The 22004-nt window shown below is 39.3% G+C and overlaps 1 protein-coding gene across 1 annotated transcript in view; it reads right to left on the bottom strand.

Moving 5' to 3' along the window:
* The window catches only part of paplna (papilin a, proteoglycan-like sulfated glycoprotein), a 28004-nt gene continuing 6000 nt past the window's right edge, over positions 1 to 22004 (bottom strand). The window contains exons 5-28 of the mRNA XM_038302721.1: positions 19448 to 19508; positions 19111 to 19213; positions 18893 to 19023; positions 14646 to 14769; positions 12744 to 12824; positions 12463 to 12635; positions 12246 to 12369; positions 12025 to 12151; positions 11216 to 11420; positions 10893 to 11069; positions 10501 to 10651; positions 9446 to 9526; positions 8626 to 8824; positions 8286 to 8370; positions 8027 to 8150; positions 7442 to 7901; positions 5462 to 5620; positions 5255 to 5382; positions 4057 to 4111; positions 3781 to 3927; positions 2393 to 2520; positions 2054 to 2162; positions 1331 to 1503; positions 1 to 556 (exon numbers count right to left, since the gene is read on the bottom strand). Of these exons, the coding sequence (XP_038158649.1) occupies positions 381 to 556; positions 1331 to 1503; positions 2054 to 2162; positions 2393 to 2520; positions 3781 to 3927; positions 4057 to 4111; positions 5255 to 5382; positions 5462 to 5620; positions 7442 to 7901; positions 8027 to 8150; positions 8286 to 8370; positions 8626 to 8824; positions 9446 to 9526; positions 10501 to 10651; positions 10893 to 11069; positions 11216 to 11420; positions 12025 to 12151; positions 12246 to 12369; positions 12463 to 12635; positions 12744 to 12824; positions 14646 to 14769; positions 18893 to 19023; positions 19111 to 19213; positions 19448 to 19508 (3481 nt within the window). The 3' untranslated portion in view covers positions 1 to 380. The remainder of the gene's footprint in view (positions 557 to 1330; positions 1504 to 2053; positions 2163 to 2392; positions 2521 to 3780; positions 3928 to 4056; positions 4112 to 5254; positions 5383 to 5461; positions 5621 to 7441; positions 7902 to 8026; positions 8151 to 8285; positions 8371 to 8625; positions 8825 to 9445; positions 9527 to 10500; positions 10652 to 10892; positions 11070 to 11215; positions 11421 to 12024; positions 12152 to 12245; positions 12370 to 12462; positions 12636 to 12743; positions 12825 to 14645; positions 14770 to 18892; positions 19024 to 19110; positions 19214 to 19447; positions 19509 to 22004) is intronic.

The raw sequence follows: 22004 nt of genomic DNA on the forward strand, positions 1-22004 counted from the left end.
TTAGCAAAATAAGTTTATTTCAAAATAATAAAAATACACAATAAAAACACACACAAAAGGTCAAACAGGTGTTGGCATCAACAACAAGTGAACTTGCAAACATTTTGATTCAAAAATAAAAGGATTTAAAAATAATGAAGCACAGGAAGCTACATTATTTTTTAGATAATTTGATTCTCTAAAAACAGAGAACACACAGTTCCAGTGATTAAATAGCTTATTTCCAGTGACTCCTCACATCCAGTAGATTAAATATGGGATGTTTGAAGTTGAAGTCTGAGCAAAGTGCTGACTGTAGAACAGTTCTTTTTAAGAGATAATCTGCATCGTTTCGTCCTGGTTTTGGATTCTATTTGGTGCAGGAGTTGAAAGCTGAATGCTCAGCCTATCAAAACACGTGCCGACCGACCATTCCTGCCGTTCTTTGAGGCATGCTTGGCACAGCTGGCGCAGCAGAAACCGGAGTAGTACTGATGGTCGCACAGTCGGGCGTAAACTATGAGTTTGCAGTTGGCAAGATCATTTTGGTCCACACAGCCCGGCTGCACATTACCACCTGAAACAGCATATTCAAGAAGCGGCTTTTTTTTTACTATACAGAAGATGAGCAGGTTGGATTATGGTGACAAAAACAAACAAGGAAAACTTCCTGGAATTTCATGTTAGTTTACCTATATATTAGAGCTGATGGTATAAAATAGTCGCATTTTTCTTGCCAGAATCACAGAAATTTCCCTGATAGAGTCTTTTGGACAAAATAAAAGTCTGCAAAGACTTTTCAATGTTACTCAGTCTCTTAAATTAGAGAGTTTTTCTCTAAACCATCACAACAAAAGTGGAGTTCCACAAGGCTCTGTGCCAAGTCCTCTGATATACTCTTTATTCGTCTCTCTTTTTGTTGAGAAAAATATAGAAATTTGTAAACCCAGATCAGTATACTCATTCATTAACATGAAGAGTCAACAGTTAATCTTACTTTTGATGAACATTAAGTTCTTTTACAATATTGTAGCTATATAAATATAGAGACTCTGAAGTAATTTAATTCAGTCACTGAACTCAGTAGGTGAATTAATGGAAGCATTCTGGTTGTATTGGTGGTTGCTGTAGAAACTTCAACCTTCCAATTCTATTAATGCTCCTTAGAGTAGTTAATTTTTTTTAAATACTTTGTTTAATGCTTGTTTAAGGTATTTTCTAAATAAACTTTTTTTTGATGATGTTCTTGTATTTCTGTTTGGGTTTTCACCTATAGCATGTTAGTAATGACTGTATGTATTAGTATTTAATGCAAAACAACAGCATGTATAAGAATAACCAATGTTCTCACCTTGTGCGTCTTTAAGGACCCTAACTTCAGCTGTGGCGCTCACAGAATATATGCCTGTATAAGCATTACAGGTGTAGGTTCCCTCATCAGAGGCCTTTACATTATGTAGGATCAGGCTGCCATCAGATGAAACCAGGATGTTATGTCCGTCTGGACGCACTGGCACTCCATTCCTGTTAACGCATTAAAAGGTTGTCAGACCCCTTTAGATTACTGACACTCATTAACTCCCTGGATTTGAAGCAAACTTGTTTTGTCAGCTTTATATGGAGGGAATTTTGTTCCATTATTGTTGCAACAAAGAACCTGTTTTGTGCATAAAAGTTTAACATAAAATGCAATTCTGAACTGACACTTCAAAACACGTCTTGATTAACAAAAAGAAGTTTAGAGTAGTTTGCTTTTAAATGAGATTTTATATTTTTCTTTTTTTTCTTTTTTTGCATTTTGCAACTTGCATTCTTCTCAATTTGTCTTTCATAGATCAGTTTTCTTCACTTCAAGCTCTCGCTCTACAGTTGCTTTTGACGTCTGCATTGACCAAATCTTTTTTATCATTTAGAACAGCAATCACAAAATTATCCTTCTTAAGTTCTTTGACCTTTTTCAATCTCAAAATAACTGAGGTGTTCTCTTAAGGCTTCTTAATTTTACAACACTAAACAATGAGGTCCAGTAAAATACTACATTTTTTAAATATTTCATGTATTTACCAACCCTTACCTGGACCAGCCTATGTTGACGTTATCTCCAGACACCACACACGGCAGCAGAGCCGTGCTGCCTTCAGACACCTGAACGTTATTGGGTGCTGTAGTGATCTTCAGGTCAGCTAAGTAAAAAATAAATCAAGAATAAAGCTCAACAGAACGACGTTTAAACCTATCAATTGTAAGTCTTCTAATAAAGACAGAATCTTATCACTTTTAATTAAAAAAGTTATCAAGTATCAACAAATAGTTATTTACTGCCCCCTGGTGGAGGATATATGAAAAACTATCACTACACAAACAGTGCTTGTCTGTTATTAGGTTGGTGGTAAAGATGTGAAAAGTGTATTACTTTGAACCCTGAGTTGCAGCTGCCTCTGCTCCAGCTGCTGTTGGCTGGCAGCTGTACATGTGTAGACCCCAGAGTCTGCAGCTATTAGGGGGCTGATGATCAAGGCACCGTCACTGTGATGGGTAATCCTAAAACAATGTATATCAGAGGAGATATTCAGTTTACAAACTTAAATTGGTGAGATTAATAAACATGAGTTGGATTTGTCGTTTTAGAAAACAGAGAAAATATGCAGTTAATGTGTCAGAAATGAGTCTTCCATAATAAAGAAAGCTATTTCTAGTATATTCAGCCTTGATATTCAAATATACATTTTCACTTTAGTGCATAAACAACATCCTATCCCATAGGCAACAGGGTCAAACACCAGGTACAGATCAGGGGTCAGTTTCATGAATGATTCATGAATCAAATCCGTAACTCTAAATTGATCTAGCCAAAACTCAGGAACTCTGAGTGTTCGGTTTCGAAACGGCTGCTATCAGTTAGTTAAATCAATTAAGAATGAAAAACTCTCATCAGTGGAGCACTGATTCAACTAGTCACCATTACAACAGGCAAGAGGAAGTGGCTATTTCACCTCACTAGAGCTTGAGATTTTAATGCAGAAAGACAAAAAATAAAATAAAAAAGGAGAATGTGTTTTAAAGACAAACAGCCTACAGCTTTAAAGGAGAGGAAGATGTCAAAGGAGAAGATTGTTGATTGAGTTGATACGTAAGTTTATATGAAATGGTCTATGGCATCGTTTTTACATTTATTAAAAGCACTCCTCTCTGTTGTTCATTTGTAGATCACTAAAATAAGATTTTTCCTGATCAAAATCGCACTCCTAGACCTTACTGTAATAATATATTTTCTATATATTATATATATTATTATCTATTTTTGTATCTCTGCTTCTGTCTCCTTCAACCCCAGTCAGCCTTGGCAGATGGCCGCTCACACTGAGCCTGGTTCTGCTGGAGATCTGTACCTGTTGAAAGGGAGTTTTTCCTCTCCACTGTCACTACAAGCATGCTTAGTGTGAGGGATTGCATTCAAGTCAATGAGTCGATGCAATCAACTGCTTTTCCTTAGATAGAAACTTTGAATCAATTTGAGTGTATTATCTGGTGAACTGTAAAGTGCCTTTAGATAACATCTGTTGTGAATTGGTTCTTTATAAATAAACTGAATTGAATTGAATCACACAAAATGTTGTTACATTAACCGCATATTTAGAATGATCTCAAAACTATCTTTCTCCATCTGCAAATCTGTTTTGATTGGTTTGAAAGAACGCAACTAACATTTAAAACCCTGTATTTGGAAGGCAACTTAAGCTGCAGTGCAAATACAGAATCACTTTTATGGATGTGACTAGAAGTGGGATCTCCACTACATACCTGGAGTCACTGAGGGTTCTTCCGTCTTTGGTCCATTGAATACTGACAGACTGCAGAGCTGCAGCTGGAAGGATGGTGCAGGGGAGTCTTAAAGTTTGTCCTGTTTGCATTTCTATTGATGATGGGCTTGACTGATCAATAGCGAACCTGAGAAACAACACAAGAGCTTAAAGGCAAAGAAAATTTCTTCACATACTAAAGTCAAATGTAGAGAATTGATATTAGAAACACAACAGAGTACTGACGTACACTGAGTTCATGTTTGGAGGTTCTCACCTGGGGATTGGGCCATCTTTAGGCAGGCGCGTTGGATAGAGCTGAGATGAAGCCTCTACATAAAAAACACATTTTGACCATGAGTTTGATTAATAATTCCTTTATATATGTAACATTTAACTCATTACAGCATAAATTTACAGTGGATAAATAAAAGCTGCATTTTTAATAATTTTATATGTATTGACAAAACATTGTTTGCCAATATAAGGGACTTTTAGCACAACCTTTTAACTTAACATACAGTAACAAGAGATATATTGTTCTAGAGCTGTGACAATAATTCTTAGAAATCTTTACAATTACAGTTATAAGTCTTAGGAGGTTTTCTTACCAGCTTCATGTATCTAGAGACATGAATTTTTGCCCATGCTCCAAAAAATCAAAGATTCAGAATGGATGGAGGGCATCTGAACAACATACAGTCCAGAAAATTTGTATTAAATGATTAAGGTCTGAACTTTGACTAGGCCATTTTAACACTAGAATATGTTTGAAATGAAACCAGCCTGGAGATTAATATCCAAGGTTGCCGTCCTGCTTCAAATGTGTTTTGCAGTATGTATTTAGTGCCACCCTCGTACTTTTTCCGACAGCATGACCCTGTAAATACCATGTTTCATTGTAGGAATCTGACCTGAGCTGTAAGATGCTTAAAGCTTTAGATATAATTACATTAAGTGAATTGTATTCTAATAGGTGATTTTTAAGGGAAATGGATAAAAGGATCTCTGAGTGAACAGAAATGAATATATTTAAATTTCCTTGCTTATATCCTCATCTTTGTGCCTAGCAATGGTACATCACATAAAATCCAAATAAAATTCACAAAAGTGTATAACAGTATGACAAAATGAGAACATGTTTAAAGGATTTCAATGCTTTTGTTCTTCAGTTTACTTTCTAGATGTCTTTGATAGGCAATTTTTTTGGTAACATGGTGGGAGAGTTGTAGCATTTGAAGATTCCTAAAGAAAATAACTTAAATTTTAAAAAAGTATCAGTATTTCTTTCTAATCTGCATGCAAAACATGCTATTTCAGCACATAGGGTGCAAAACTATAATATATTTATAAATAATGTATATTTTCCAGACTTCTAGGTCCGCAGGTATCTGGTTTGTGTAAAATTCTATATATATATATATATTTTTTTTATATTTTATTTATTTATTTTCTTTGTGAATAAAGAGCCTTACCTGAAACAGACAAATGAATGTAGCGGTGATCTCTCTCCCGTTCATGAGTGACAAAGCACAAGAACCAACCAGAGTCTGACTTCATTAGAGGGCCAACTAACAGGGATCCATTGGGCTGCTGGTGATGTCTGAAAAAAAAAAAAACACAGATTAGCCTTAACTAAGGAGACGTCTGTTACTGATCCACCTTCTTTGCGTAGGGCGAACCTTTGAGCCGACAGAGGCACTCCATCTCTTCTCCACTCCACGATGATGGTAGATGAGGGTGGAGGGCTGACTCTGCAGGGCAGCACCACAGTCTGGCCGACCAAAGCTTCTATATGGTCCAGGTCGCTCTTATCAATACTTACACTCGGCAGGGAAAAACTGAACGTGGGAACACAAGGAAATACAAGGAAGGATGATAGAGAGGAGGAATCAGGAAGCAAAGAGGAGAGTTTTGAAGAAAATTTGAGAATGAAATTCACTTTATGCTCTACTGCTGGGTTATTAAAAAAAAAGCATAAAGAAAGCCACCAACCTGGCTTTAAGGTTTTTAAGAAAAAAAGCAAAGAAATGACAGAAATGACACCCAAAGAGCAACGTACTGTGCAACACAACAACATAAACTGGGCTCATACAGGTAAACAAAGACAATAGAAGGGAAAAAATTGAAAACCAACAATGATGTCCCCCACAAACGTCCCAAAAGCCCCCAAACACGACACCACAACGCATATGATGACAGTATGACAATTAAAGCTTTATTAGTTTGATCCTGTCAGACAGACAAAGCCCAGAGATGGTGACAAAAGACACAGTGAATTAGCAAACTCAGATCAGCACCAACATTAACTCAGACAAACAGAGAGTAACAGAAGTCGCTGTCCCCGATAAGCAAAAATTAAAGGGTAGCGTGTAGAGCTAGAAGCAGCTGGAAAGCATGTTGATTATATAGCATCACAAGAAACATAAAGGATGAGTGGCAAAAAAAAAAATATAAAACAGGATTTACAGGAGTATATTGTAGATAAAATGGACGTAATTTAGCTTTTTGATATAAAACGAAAAAGCACCTTCACATCATGTTAACCGACTATAGATCACAATATCGTCTGCAAACATTATAATCTGTTGGAACTCCTGCCTAAGCTCTAAGAGGAAACTAATCATAATTTCAGTTACAATTCTTGAGTTTTTAACTGTAGTTAAAGAGATAACTCAGTTTACTCAGAGTACGACAAAATCATTGGACAGTTAAAAAGCTCACAGCTAGTACAGTTTAGATGTTTTTATCAATTTAAATCGTCTTATTCTGAAAGTTTCCATATTATTTGCATACAAAGCTCTATGACCAAATATAAAATATAGACATTTAAAATTTGAAGTTTTCTTAAACAATGGTTTTCTTTTCTGACCTCCTATGACTCTGCTGGCTCTACGGTCCAAGAGGAGTAGATGAAACATTTAGATTTGGTGACAAGCATCATGGATTGATCATTGCTCTGCTTTCCAAGGCCTATTAACTGTTTAGAAATTATCTAAACTAGTGAATGAGGTGGAATACTAAGACTAACATCTAATATGTCTTAAGATAGCATTATATCCTATAGGTATAAATGCTTTTAAAATGTAGGTTTGAATGACCTAAATCAGCTGATGTCCTATTAGCCTTTTATTGTTCTGTCTTTTAGTTTTATTCTCCATTTGACATGGAATCTGTCTACCACAGGTTAAGAGGTATTTTGCGTTTAATATGTCTCCTGAGCATAAAAAAAAGAAAAATATCTTCCAAGATCAGAAATAAGAGGGTATAGAATTACCAGTTAAACTTGCATGTTTATCCAGGTTACTTGCATTTACTTGCGTTGAATATTTACTTTATAAACAACTTCTTAATCTTGTATAAGATATCTAAATCTCTAAATTATTAGTCATTTCCCCTTGGGTCAAGAATACATTTATAAACAGTAAGGTTTTTCAGACGTTTATAAGTATAGAACAGAAACGTCCTCATCCTAATCCATAATGATAAAGGACATGATTGGTCTTTGAACTTTGTTCAGATCTCCTTCAGTTCATTTATTCGTTTGGTTTAAAGAACCAAGTGAACATGGTCTCCTTCAGCAGGGATTAGAAGGCTGTGAACAGCTTTGTGAAGCTGGCGGCGATGGTACGATTGGAGGTCAGACTTTCGGGGGTTCTTACCTCGCAGCTGGCCCTGTGAGCTGAGCCCGTGAAGGACGACGTGCCCTCAGATACACCCGAGCTCTGTGGGCGTGTCTGCCTGCACTAGTGCCGTGTCTAACGGTGTCACTTGATGAGCTGCCCTGCGTTGTTAAAGTGCGCCCCATGTTACGAGACTCTGCATCTGGAGACGCTGCAGAGGGAGATACTGCTCTTCCAGAGGTGGTCCTTTCGGGGGGAGATTCTCTGGCTGAAGCCGACTCTTCAACAGGGGTGGCAGGCTGAGGGAGCCTCTGGCTTGACACTGAAACCTGACATGCCCTCTGGCACTCTGCTATGGTCATGAAGTTATTGCTGTTGCCATGGCACCCTCCATACCAGAAGTGGACACACTTGGAGGTGATGACATCAAAATGGTACCTTGTGGTCCAGCTGCTGCAGGAACCAGCAGCACGGGGCAGGGAGCAGATGGATCGCTCAACTGCAAAAACAAAGATTTTTCTTTTTAGCCCCCAATAACCTATACATATTTTACTCTCTTTCAAAAATAAGCCCAAAAAACAACAAATAAGTAGTAACATAATGTTCAGCCTTGTGGTCTCTTACTGTGGTTGGGTGGGTTGGGGCAGCCCTCTCCGTTTGGACCCCCTGCTGGTGTCTTCCGATCAAAGCAGCATCCATAAGTGGTTGTGCGGCACTCTACAGCATTCTCAGTTGGAAGAGGAGCAACCTGAGGATAAATAACGCATTTTGTTCTTTTTATTTGTGGTATGGGGTTTTCTTACTTATTTTTTAAGAATAAACAACAATTTTCTTCAACTACTTTTCCAGCTAACAGGTTAAAAAATGTGAAGAATTAGCTTACTGTGGGTGTAGGGGCCACATACTCCAAGCAGCCCTCTTTGTTGGGACCCTGAGCAGCTGTCACGCCATCTCTGCAGCAGCCATAACTGAAATATAACCCGAAAAATAACAGACTGAGAAAATTGAGCATTACAGATGGTCTGAGTCAGAAATAACACAAAAAATTGCAAAACAACAGATTCATGCTTACTGTGGTTAGTGGAGATTTTTTTTAGGCTATGCAAAAAGTGTGGTTGCTGTGGTAACCCAGTCATAAAGATAACACCCAGAACAAGCCTAAAAGGAGCTCCCTGCATATGGTGACCTAAACCACAAGGCAGTAATGGGTTGTGGGAGAATACCTTGTCTGGATGCAGGAGGACGGGACAGGAGTGGGAGTTGGAGACTGTGGGCAGCCCAGACCTTGGGGGCCCCTGGCTGAGGTGCGTCCATCTGGGCAGCAGCCATAGTAGGACTGGCTGCAGTGGAGGGCCACGGAGGAGCCATGAGGGTCTCGCACGGTATTTATGTGGGTGGGATCTCTTGTATCTGGTCTGTGGGCTGAGACAAAACCAAGAATCTGTTACAGCAAACTACACCTCAAACTCCAAAGTCCAAAAACTCACACATGCCTTAATGGAAAAAATAATAATTTTGAAAAATCTGCGATCAGTTCCAGTGATCAGAAACTAGAAAACAAACGAAAAGCATTTCAGATTCCTGAGCACTGAGGCTGTGCATAGATTGCTTTTCAACTTTTTTGGAATGACTATGACCTGGATAACTGAGAATCTTCAACCGCAGTGTTAAACATTCCAGAACCACTAATGTCAGGAACGGCACAGTTCAGTGGCTCTGGAATATTTTAATAAGACCAACAATGCTCATGGAGTCCTGAAAACATGCCCATTAGGCCTTGATAATTAGTGCTGGGAGAGGATGGATGGGTGATGTCAGAGGTGGAGGAATATTTGGGGACAAGCAGCAGTCGTTATATCAACAGAGAGGATTTGTTGAAGACACCCTTGAGCTGAAATTTACATTATGCAATGACCTCCACATTTATTCTTCACATTGAATCATGGGGAAAATGTTTAATAAAAAATAAAAAAACACAGTATAAACAGCAGTTCAAATGTTTATTTATCATAGAAACCACAAATGTCTTATATGGAGCATCACCTGTTGCATGATCTGGCACATACGGCTGGAAGCTGGTCTGGCTGCTGTCATGTCCTTGTGGGTCCTGGACGCTTGGGACGACTGCAAGTAATCAACAGGGAGGGAAAGATAATTGTGCAACTCTGTTGTTAGACCTTATTAAAGAAATAAAAACCGCTTGGTCTGCCTAAGAGAACCCTTTTTACAAACGTAACCGATGTGCAGCGGAATGTATAGGTACACTAAGGTCTTAGCTCATAAGTATAATCATAAATAAAAAATCCAAAAGTTTTTACTCAGATCAAGACAAATCTTAGTTTGAACATCTTGATGATTCATTTTTACCATCAGGCGTGCAGCACTAAAAAGGAAAATAACCAACAACACTGGTCTTATAGAATGGTTTAAATCTTATAAAGCCTGCATATGATGTTGTATAGGCCTGAGGTTTAAAAAGCAACATTTAATTGTAAAACAAAAGGCCTAGGATAGATATGAAGAGGAAGAGGCACAAAATTGTTAACAGATGCATCATTTATCATGATACGTTATTCGTTTTATGATCCATTAACAATAATATCAAGCCACAGAAACTTGATTTGTTCCATCGTAGGCGCATTAAAGTGGTCTGTCAAGTTAGAATTGATCCAAAAACTCTCTCATCTAAACCATCTGCCTCCAATAACATGAAATTATTATAATACTGCTGGGATTCACCTTTCCCAGTAAGTTTGAAACTGATGGTTGAGGTACAGAAACCTTTCAAATTTCCAAGTATTTACATTAAACTGGGAAGGAAATTATTATGTAAAATATAATCATGACATAATAGTAGAACAGCTAGGAAGTCAGCAAGTATAAATCTTTTAGACAGTTACTAAGAGCTGCATCATTATTGCAGGGGCCGAAGAAAAATATACTCTGTAGTCATTTAAAGAAAAATAAATGTAATGAACACAAACATCTAATCACAGTTTAATATGTGTATTTTTATGGGGGTAAAAAGATAATAATAGAGCATAATAAAAACAGGCAACAATATACAGTGGTAATTCAGATGTTATTGAGGCATTTACCCTGTGGTCTAACGCATGGCTGGGTGTTGCAGCGCTCCATTGTAGAGGGTTTGGGGTGGGAGTTGCACTGGTCTATTTGATAGAGGTTCCTCTCCTGGTCTGAGCAGATCACCTGACGCTCTCGTGATCCAGAACCACAGCTTTTTGAGCACTGGAGGAACAGAAACACCATTTTGTCATTAGATAAATAGATACAATCTGAAACAACTATGTGTGTATACTGCATTGAGTTGTTTTTTTAATAAAATCTTAAGCAAAAAATAATTAGTTAGTAAATGGCATTGTTCTCATATTTGCTACTGCATTTATCTTCATCCAACTCTGACCAGTCTGCAAGACAGAGTTAAAATCCAGACAACTGACACCCGTGGCAATATTAGCATCCAACTCACCAGGCCCCATGATCCTACATGCCAACGGATCTGTTTAGGACAGGCGAGCATCTCACACGTCTGGATGGAAGGTGGGCGAAGCAGAGTCCTGCAGGCTGGTTCCTCTAGCATTGCCCCACCTGATCCCACACAGGTGACCTCTCTGGTCTGTTCACCTGTACCACAGCTCACTGAGCACTGCAGACAGACAAGTTAAATATCAAATTTTACAAAGATAGGAAAATATAATCTGTTTTTTACTGTAGCCCAAACAATGATTTAAATTCCCTAATCTTAGATTATTGTAACTTATCATAGTTTGTTTGCAGTGTTTGTTCACTCACTGAGCTCCATCCTGTCACTCGATACTCTGCGCATTTGTGCATGTTGCAGGTCCGCAGAGAGGGAGGAGCATCAGCATAGGCGGCACAAATGGCGTCCTCCACAACCTGGGGACCAGCGGCATCATGCAATATGCACTGCACGGTGCGCAGCTGAGAGCCCCCACCACAGGTAACCGAGCAGGCATTCCACTCCCCAGTTCTCCAGCTAAGAAATCAACCGTAAAGATTGAAAGATGTAGAAACATGTTAGAACCCTCTCTTTAAACAAACTTTAATCTCTACAAACTAAAAGCCTAAAGAACTACTGATAAAAAGGGGATTTATTGCAGAAGAGTAAAGCGCCTGTGAAAGTGTGGAACATCTTCGCTCTGCACTACCTGCAAACATATTCGAAGGGGGAGATACTGCGACTTTAAACAGACTAATAACAGATTAATAAATCTGCTTTTGTCTACCGCAGCATATTTTGCAAGTCTGTAGCCAAATATTAGCAACATTTTTCCAGATCTCCAATTTACAGAGAAAAAATCCAAAATGACTAGTAGGAATGTTAGAAAAGGAAAGGTTTCATCTACCCCTTTGTGTTTGCATTCAGTCTAATTTCACTACAGCTAAAGACCCTGAGTTACCTGAACACTCTGGGTCTCATGGAGGATCTCCACAACTGAGGTGGATACAGGTATGCCATCCTTTCAGACAGGCATAAATAAACAATCAAAAAAATCTGTCTTGGACATTATTAGTTGAAACAAAAAAAATGGATGACTAATCATCTTCAACCAAATGTGCACATTAAAATAATGACTAACCTTTGGGTCTGTGGGCATGCCTGGGGGTTGCATGTACGGTTTGACTGGGGTCTTGGCAAGGAAGCGCACAGATAGTCTGGATAGGCTTCATTGTCAATCGTGCAGAAGACCAAGCGAGACTGATAGCCTGATGGGGATACGGAGAGATTAATTGTTTGTTTTCAGAGTCTTTGGGCCTAAGAGTCGGAAAAAAAAAGAAAATAGTAGTGCTCCATTCTGACCTGATCCACACTCTTTGCTGCAAGAAGACCACGATCCATAGCTCCAGTAGTAACCCTCTCTGGACCGTCCATTTGGAAGGTAGTATTCATACTCGATGCCCTGGTTAGGCTCTTGGCTGATCAGCTGGGAAGAGGGAGTAACTCATAAATAAGAATCACATTGATCAGTCTGCCTTAGACAAGAATTAATGTACACATAAAATGGGATAAAAGTCACCTCAACAACAAGTGGTTCAGTGGTGGGACCGCGGCCAATGATGGTCTCAGGTACATTTTCCCCCTCAGCCCCTCGTTGGTAGTAGAGCATGGTACCCGCAATGCGGGTGGCCCTGGAAAACTCAATAACCCAGTGGCCATTGAGGTAGTACTCGCCACGCAAGTTCTTGATGGCTAATCATGTAGAGCAGAGAAAGGTGTGTATGGACTTCTGCAGAACTGTTCAATGTATGCCACTGCTTTATGCTCGTTAGTTTTTCCAAACAGTTGTCAGTGACCTACCGAGGTAGTTGCGTGTGGCTGTTTTCTCTCTGATGCTGATGGTTGTGGCTCCAACAGGGATAATGAACATCTGGTTGTAGCCTGAGAGGAAAAGAAACATTTGAAAATTTGGAAACAACCACATTAAAGAGATATTGTTAGGAAACAAAATAAGCAAGATGAAACTGAGATTTGACCTAAATCTAAGTTGATATAGTGGTTTGTGAAACATCTCTTAAACTTAAATGTCATGAAATGTTATTACAGCACATGGATTCAGCCCCATGTTCTGTAATAACAATACATATAATCATGTGCAACCAGCTGCCTATAGAAGCAATTTAACTAACTGAGCCCATATATGTGATTCAATCGCAGCGTTAAAAAAGCACTCAGAGTGCACAGACCTCCACCAAGCAGCAAATTTCACCTCATATTGTGGAAAAACTAATGACTAAAACATCTGGTTCATGACTGTTGGAGTCCACTGCTGCCCCCCTCTGGTGTCGGAAACTTCCATTAATCACTATCTCACAATGTTAGAGAGTCCTTTAAAAATATCTGTAATTGGATTATCCTGAGGCGCTCCTCTGGTAAAAATTTAATTGAAATCCGTTCAGAACCATGACTTTCAATAGGCTTCTGTGGCTTCTTGGTTAAATGTTAACAGAATGTTTAATAAAAGGACGCCTAAAACAAAGAACTGTGGATCCAGTTGAATGGCCTTTCTGAACAGTGGGGAAGTAACAGCTTCATCAGAGCTTTCTGACCCTCATTGCTGACCCACATTCTCATGTGCTGATTGAATAAGAAAAAAAGTTCCTCTCATGACTCCTATGCACACACTCACAGGTGGCCCCTAAGATGCCTATAATCAGCCTCATAGATCAAACTATTTAATTTAAACAGTCTATAATTTGCTTTCAGTTTCAACGTAAGCTTTATCTTGAAAAGAGAGTCTGCAATTTTTCTTTTCTTTATTTTATTGACACTATCTGGCAAAAAGACAGGGTTAAGTTTAATAGCAACCTGGGGCTCGGTGACAGAACTGGTAGACTGCTAAATTGTACTTACTTAGGATTGGAGGTCTACAAAAACAATATTTAGGCTTTACATAAGCCTTTATGAACCATGAACCAGGCTAGTTCTGGCCATTAACCAAACACGGCAAGAGAGCCAGCAGCCAATCATGAGCAGCGCTCTCTAAAAACAGGTGTTGCATTTCCAACGGGAGTGGGAGGAGGTGAGGAGGCATGTGGCTTCAGCAGACAGCGGGTCCAGAGAAGCTGAATGTAGCAGAGAGGGATTTGCTCCACATTGCAGGAAAAAAGTGGCCATTGGATCCTGTCACTGGGTCCAAAGCCTCAGAGAACATGGTAGCTCTGGGGGCTCATAGTTTTATCAACAAGGCAAGTATTTGCCCTAAAATCAACAAATCTGTGCTATACCGAATAGGAGCAATAATCCTGTTTTCTGTTAGTGATATTTCAGGTAGTGGAAGCATCAGGGAGAAAGAATGCTGACCTAAATTTCCACTTTTTTTCTAGTAATGCGCCTAAAACTTTATTTTTTTTTGTTTCCACTCTATCTATCTATCTATCTATCTATCTATCTATCTATCTATCTATCTATCTATCTATCTATCTATCTATCTATCTATCTATCTATCCACAAAAGTAGACTGAAGGTTGTGATTTTAGCTTAACGGGATGCGGTAAATGTTTAAGGGATGAGAGTCAAGAACCCTCAGTGTGTGGTGGAACAGCACAAGGATTAGGTGCTGACACAATCAGATTAACATTCCAATTCTGTAATCCTAAATCCAGGCTTTCGAACAACAAAGTCCCCTGAATTTAGATTTTGGCACAAATGTTAATACAAGAAAATAGGTTTGGGTTCACATATTTAACCTAAAGATCATACCATTTTGCAGGTTGCGTACGGTGAAGGTGTTCTTGATGGGATAGCAGGACTGGCCATTACCCCCACATTGCAGACAGGGGTCTTCCTGCTGAGACGAGTCCAGCATGTTGTCACAGCCCAGACGCTTAAAAAAGGAAAGACAAACTTGTAAGAAAGTCTTAATTAAAAGAAAATTTGCCCCTTGCTAGTGATAAAGTGATCAAGTGATCCAACCTCAGTTCAATTCAAGGACCACCACCATTCAATATGACCCACATGTTCAAATATACAGCATGCCGACATTTCGTAACATGGATTCCTGTCTCTCACAGAATAGACCTAGAAAAACATTCAATGATTCAAATACTGGAACAGATTCATGCGTTTTAAGAAGGAATTTTTATCACCAGCTGCACAGCTAATTGCATAACTGTTATATTTTGCTTTATACTCTATTCAAGTTGGTCAGTCATTGTGTTTATTTGGTTTATGGATGCCATGCCATGTCACATTTCAATGCCTGTTAGTTTATCTTAATAAATTGTGGCTGTGACAGACGGGATTTTAACCATTCAGGGATCTATTGTCCCAATCAGGTGATTTAAGCCATCCTTAAATTCAATTCAACTTAATTGTTGCATGCATCAATAGCTGTGGGCAGAAACAATCTTCTGTAGCGCTCTGTGTAGCACTGGATCTGGAAAACCCTTTGACTGAAGACACCCTGTTATTATTTATCAGTCTTCTGTTGTCCATAACATTCTTAATATTCTTAAAGATTTTTCTTTGTTAAATTGTATTTAAAGAAGTAGATCCCTTGAGCTTTTAAGCCATCTTTAAATTTCTGCTCATATGCTCAGAAAGTCTGGCAGAGAAAAGCTGGAGTCAGAGATATGATCCAGCAGCCATTTTTCAGTAAATGCATAAAATAACGAATATTCTGGCTGGTTCCTTGCTGGGACTCATAACAAAGGTCCAAACGATTCAAATGTTATATTTTATTTTTTTAGTTGGCAGTAAACTATCTTTTGAGACTAAATCATTGGGAAGAAAAATATAAACTTGCTCTCCCACTTTTAAAACTAGGGGATCAATCGTTTTACTTTCCCCTTTGTTTTTATATTTATGGGGGGTTTTTTATTACTTAAAAATGTTATAAAATACAATGCTCTTATGCTCTGAAGATTTGGCAATAAAAGAAGTTTTAAGTGAATATAATTTCTTTTTTAATCCGTTTGTATCAAAATTGTCTGACTGGAAGTTTTACAAGTTGGGATCTTGTAATGTTAAACTCACAAAGAGCAGCTACCCTAATTGTTTATATTCTATTACAAGTCACTCTTATTTTATTGTTAAATTGATATAATGTATTTTGAATTGGATCCCATGCATCGTTGCATGTGTGTTTCTTTCCAATTAGCCAACAAGTTCCGCACTTCACCACTAGACGAGCAGTGGACATCCAAGGCTTTGGTCAGGAAGGTTTAAACTACAGTTAAAAAACATTACAATACAGCACAAAGTACTCAGAATGCAAGCAGAGAGAGTATAAGGGACCTTGAGTCAAAGGCTAAACAGACCAGGTCAAGGAGGAACAGGTTGATAAACTGCATTTATAATTATATGAGAATGTGGCAGGAACAGGTGTTTGACGTTACTACATAGTGAAGCTAATCTTCATCCCTGCTGCTGCATTTCTCTGAGCTTGTCCTCTCTGATTAACAACCTGATGCTCTCAGTGAGGATTTCAGAGCAGTTATGAACCAATGAGATATCATCCTGCTGCGCCTGTAATTGACCAAAAGCACCATGAAGGAGCAATTAGGATGTTATTAGACAGTTTGCTGTTGTACTTCGATTTTCTTGCCAGATTGCTACATCCCTGTGGCTGCAAAAAACATCCAGAATGAGTATTCTTGCCCTTAAAATTAAATTATTAAAAACATAATTAAACATTATTCACCCCTCCAGTAAGTACTGGAGGGGTTCCAGTGCCCAGATGATCCAGGACTCCATGTGGTTGGTGGGCTTAAATGCCCCTGCTAGGGTCTGCCAAGGTAAACAGGCTCTGGGTAATGGGTCAGGCAAATAGTGCTTCAAAACCCCCATGTTGACTATAAGATTGAGGCATGTGACGCGTCCTGGTCCGGCATTGCCAGGACCCTACCCTGAAGCCTGGCCTGGGGTTTGGGTTCATCAGCAAGCGCCTGGTTGTCAGGTTCTTCCTCATAGACCCGGCAGGGTCCAGCCCAAATGAGTAATGCGAGATCATCCCCGAAGGGCGGTGTTGGATAGCCCCCCTTCCAGGGATTCCATAACTCTGCTGGTGGACTTCAACACCCATGTGGGAAACGACAGTGAAACATGGATGGGTGTAATCATGAGGAACACCCCCCTAGCTCCGAACCCGGATGGTGTTTTTTTTATCATTCAGTCACATGTCGGACGGAGCTGTCCACCGATCACCACCTGGTACTGGGCTGATATGATGGAAGGGGAGGAAGTTGGACAGAATTTTTAGGCCAAAACAAGTAGTTAGGCTTTGCTGGGAACATCTAATTGAGCTCTCAGTCACCTGGGGTGACAACATCCTCCCCAAAATTCAGGTTCTGGGGGAGGATGGAGACATGGAGTTTGAGTGGGCTATGTACTCTGCCCCCATTGTTGATGTAGCCACTCATACCTGTGGCCATGAGGTAGAACGGGATGCTGTCAAACTGAACAAGGAGTTCTATCAAACCGGGCTGGCTGGTGAGACTCCTGAGGCAGCAAGGCGGTATCCTTAGGCCAAGCACACTGCTGCTAGGCCAGTTATAGAGGCAAAAACTCAGGCTTGCATGGAGTTTGGAGAGACTATGGAGAAAAACCATAGTTTCTGACCTACAGCAGGCACTCGGGCTGTTGGCAGCCGAGTAAAAAGAGGCTGGGACGAGAATCAGCTCCTCCAAGTCCAAGGCCATGGTTCTTGATTGGAAAAAGGTGGCCTGTCAGGAGGCCATCAGGTTGGAGGAGAGATCAACTTTCGGCTGGAGCGGGGGATCGATATACAAATCTGTGTGGATACTGCTATAATACAGATGCTTCAACGGTTTGTTGTGGTGAAGAGAGACTTCAGCATCGGTCGGTCTACATTCCTACCCTCATCTATGATAATTTTATCTGGATCAGAAAGAACGAGATCCCGGATATAAGCCGCCGAAACAGTTTTCTCCATAGGGTGGCTAGGCACTCCCTTAGAGATAGGGTGAGGGGCTTGGTCATCTAGGAAAGGCTTGGAATACAGCTTCTTCTCCTCCTCATCAAGAGGAGTCATTTGAAGTGGCTTGGACATCTTTTTCAGATTCCTCCTGGACCCCTTTCCTCAGGAGGTGTTCCAGGCATGTCCCAATGGGAGTATGCCTAGAGGATCACCCAGGGCTTCTCCAAGAGGAGCTGGGGGAGGTGTCTGTGGAGAAGGAAGTCTGGGAGTCTCTGCTGAGGCTGCTCCCCCCGCGACCCGATATGATAACTAGTACACTATATTATGCACTTAAAATCAGATATTGTCCCTTATTTTAAAAATAAATCATCTTATTCCATTGGCAAATGGTCTTAATTACCTGCTCAAAGTAGGAGAAAATACATATATTGCCAGAAAAAAGGACATTCTAATATTACAGTTTTTACCGAGAGAATTTTATGCATTTTGCTGAATTATATAGAAGAAATCAAGTGAGAACATTATTATACGTGGGCTTTGCTTTGTTTTAAACTTAGTGTGGAATGGTTTTGTTTACAAGTAAAAACTATACATAATTCATTTTTAAAGTGTGAATTTTAAAGTAAATGGACAGTCAGGAGTATGCTGCACATGTTAGAGGCTACAAAGCCCCTTTAGCTCGAGCCATTAATCACGAAAACAAAATGAACCATAAACATGAACATAATCTCTGCAGAACAACCTTGTATGACCTGCTGGAAAATGTTGCACTTGGCAGAACAGCTTGTTCCTTAGAAAACAAAAAACCTCAAGGCAGTTCATTAGGGGGCTTTTTTGTTCAGGTTTGAGTAAACAAGGGTTGATAAAATAGAAGTATAATAATAAATGCTCAATCTAGTTAATCTATTTTTTTTCACTAACAAAGATCTTAAAAGTATGTCATGTATCTTATAGAAGTGTCTTGGATCTATAGAAGGGAGAAGCAAAGATTGGTGTTCAGATTTAACAAGGTTGTCTTCTGCCTTGTTCATCTGTGAGATCTGCATTGGCTCTGTTCACAGAAAATTACCTTACAGACTCCCCCCACACAAATATCCCTCCGTCCCGGGTGGCAGGGTGTACCGTCAACGACAGAGCTGCGATGGCGGTAGTAAAAGTTTTCACCTCTTGGCATGCAGTTCAGCTCACAGGGATTCTCTGCTGTACAGAAAATAAAGAAATTACTTTCACTTTAAATCGTAAGTAGTGAAAAAGTGTCCAAAGATGTGACCAAAAACTAATTCTGACCTCCGTAATATGGAAGCCACTTGTAGCGTTTTCCCTGGAAGTCAGTCCCGTCAAACTGTGAACACTGCTCTTCCCGGAAATCCCTGGATCCTTCTGGACAATCCTGATTGGAACAGACAGGCTGAAGGTTAGTCATCCAGAGACAATTACTGGATAAAATAATGGTCTAATTATTAGCTAAATAAACAAATACTGTCTCAGGCTCATTCCATTAAAACAATACTTCACAGTCCAAGCATCAAATACTGAGGAACGATTAAAGCCAAAAGCTTAATAAACTGCCATGTATGAAAAACAGATTTCAGACATAAAATATGTAGTTTCTCTCTTTCTTCACCTGGATGTTGCAGATGCGATAAGACTTGTCTGGGCCCACACAGTTATGCCCTCCATCAGTCCTGTGTGCATCAAAGGAGAAAAAAAAAAACATAACATCATTGGGCTTTAATTATAAAGGTTCTGCTAAATAGAACCTTTTTTTATTAAGGTAGAAACAATAAGCAACAGTGGCACAGTAAGAAAACTATTTGAAGTGTAATTCAGTGTGTACCTTTAATTAACAGATATAGAACAGAGCAGTATTTTGCAAACTGCCTTAGCTATCATTGCCTTGTAAAACAGACTTCCTATAACGCCAAGTGTATCATATTTGATGCATGCACACCTCTATATCATCAGTGTGATTTTATTTTCTTGAAAACCCCATGTAATGATACACGTGTAGTGCACAGAAAATGCATGATAAACTGCCCAGAAATGCTAATGCACTAAAAAAATTATATAAATTAAAACTCCCAAGTAGGGAAATATAAATAAAGTGCATGCACCTATATCTTTTGAACATTTCCACATAGAGGGACATCAACAGCAGCCTAAATCCTGAGGGAGTCGAAAGGTTCAAGTGTCAATCTAAGAGACGAAACTAATCTTTAAAGCAACTAAAGAACTTACAGTCTGTCACAAGCTGATCTACAAATTAATGCAAGTCCTATTTTTCATTTTATGTCTTTAAATGTTAGCAGAACCGTCTTATCACTGTTTAAGAATGTCAGCAAAGGACTATTTACAGAGGTTATATGGAGTTACAGCTCCATAGTTATGCAGAAATAGCTAGTTTCAGCGGTAAATATCATCTGCAGGTTCTTCATTCCCATTCAGCGCAAGTGCATTATTAGGCCATCTTTGTAAAAAAAAAAAAAAAAAAGAAAGAAAAAAAACAGATGCCGCCCTCAGGCTGGCAGGAGCAAGGCACGTTCCTCTCAGCATGCCAGATCTGAGACTACAACACGTCAAAACAACCATTCTGATAAACCTTTCACAAAAGAATGCAAAGTCCGACATGTTCTGCTCAAGTTGATAGATGGAAAAAAATATGGAGGAAAAGTTCAATGACTTGTCATAGCAAACCGTTTTTTATTTTTGTTGTATTTTTTTCACAAACATGGAAAAAAGCCTCCAGTTGGAAGTAATTTTTCTTCTAAAATGAAGACACAGTGAAATGGGAGTTCCTGTAAAGTACATAATGATTCAACATGTTAAATCACTGTGTTTAAAGGAGTGATTCAGGCGAACCTGGGACTGAGAGACAAGATATGGCAGAGTTCATTAAAGATGGGAGCAATGGGCTGGGCATCTCCCTGCTTTTCATGATCACTGAGGTGTAGAGCGGAATCACTCACCTCCAGACTGTCTGACTCACTGACTGACTGTGCAGACATGTTGAGAAACAGCAAAATTGTTGTTTTTATTAAATTCCCGTAAAGAGATTGCTTAACGCATCTTCGTTTTGATAGCCCAGCGGAGGTTCACCGCAGTGACAGGTCAACACAAAATAGAAAGTAATTCTGAAGAGAATTATACATGATTTTCTTAACTTCTCACACATAATAGAGGTGGAGAACCATCTTTCACCATTACAACTGAAATACATCTAGAGATTGATAAGTTCTAAACTTTGACTAGACAATTTTAACCCACAGATATACTTTGAACTAAAGCATATAGTAAAGTGTGGCTGTACGCTGAGGGATTGTTGTCCTGCGGTAGCTGAACCTCCACCCCATTCTCCCATCTATTTATCACCATGTGTATGATGCGTTCTCTAATGGCTATACCTACCCACTTATCATTACAGCTCAGATTCAGGCACAAATAATAGTTGCTGTGTTGACAGAATCTTCCACTTGAGCTGCAGATCTCTGCAATGCCTCCAGTTATCACGAGCCTCTTCGCTGCTTTTCTCATTAATATGAGTTGCGCATTGGTTGCTTTTGTCTCCTTTTTTATGTGTAATCTAATCCTGCTTTAAAACTAACAAGCTATGTATGATAATGTTTTAAGTAAAAAAAATAAATAAATAAATGAAAGAACTGAGCTGTAGAAAATGTACTTAATGAAATTAGTCTAAGAAAAAAATGGCAGCAAAAGATTTTAAATGGGGGGGTATTCGAGTAAAAGGGGGTGAGGATAAGTTTGTGTTAAATAAATTAGATCTCAACCAAATCCATTGAGGACTGCGGTTTAAACATGAAAACATGTGGGGGTGTAAATGCTTATTTTAATGCAGCGACAACTTAGAGCATAGCGGGCGGGACGTTACCCTGAGAGTTATCTCGACTACACTGAAATCAGGCCAACATCCTAATTTTTATGAGCAGACAAATTTTTGTTTGTTTATCAGATCAAGTCCATGCCAGGATTCCAATTACTAGCCTATATAATCAGAAAGTAAGCCAAGCTGCTGGTTTCACTTTAAGTTTCAAGTAGCAGGCATGTCGAGGTGAGTGCGTCTTCATCAGTGCAGGCAAAACAGCACAGCTGCGTGAGAATATGCCTAATGTTATTGCTGGGTGTTTGCCGCGATATTTGAGTCACAGTTGCACAAATCCTGCAGC

The sequence above is a fragment of the Cyprinodon tularosa genome, unplaced genomic scaffold (assembly GCF_016077235.1).
Source record: "Cyprinodon tularosa strain WSP-4 unplaced genomic scaffold, ASM1607723v1 ctg499, whole genome shotgun sequence".
Taxonomy (NCBI): Eukaryota; Metazoa; Chordata; class Actinopteri; order Cyprinodontiformes; family Cyprinodontidae; genus Cyprinodon; species Cyprinodon tularosa.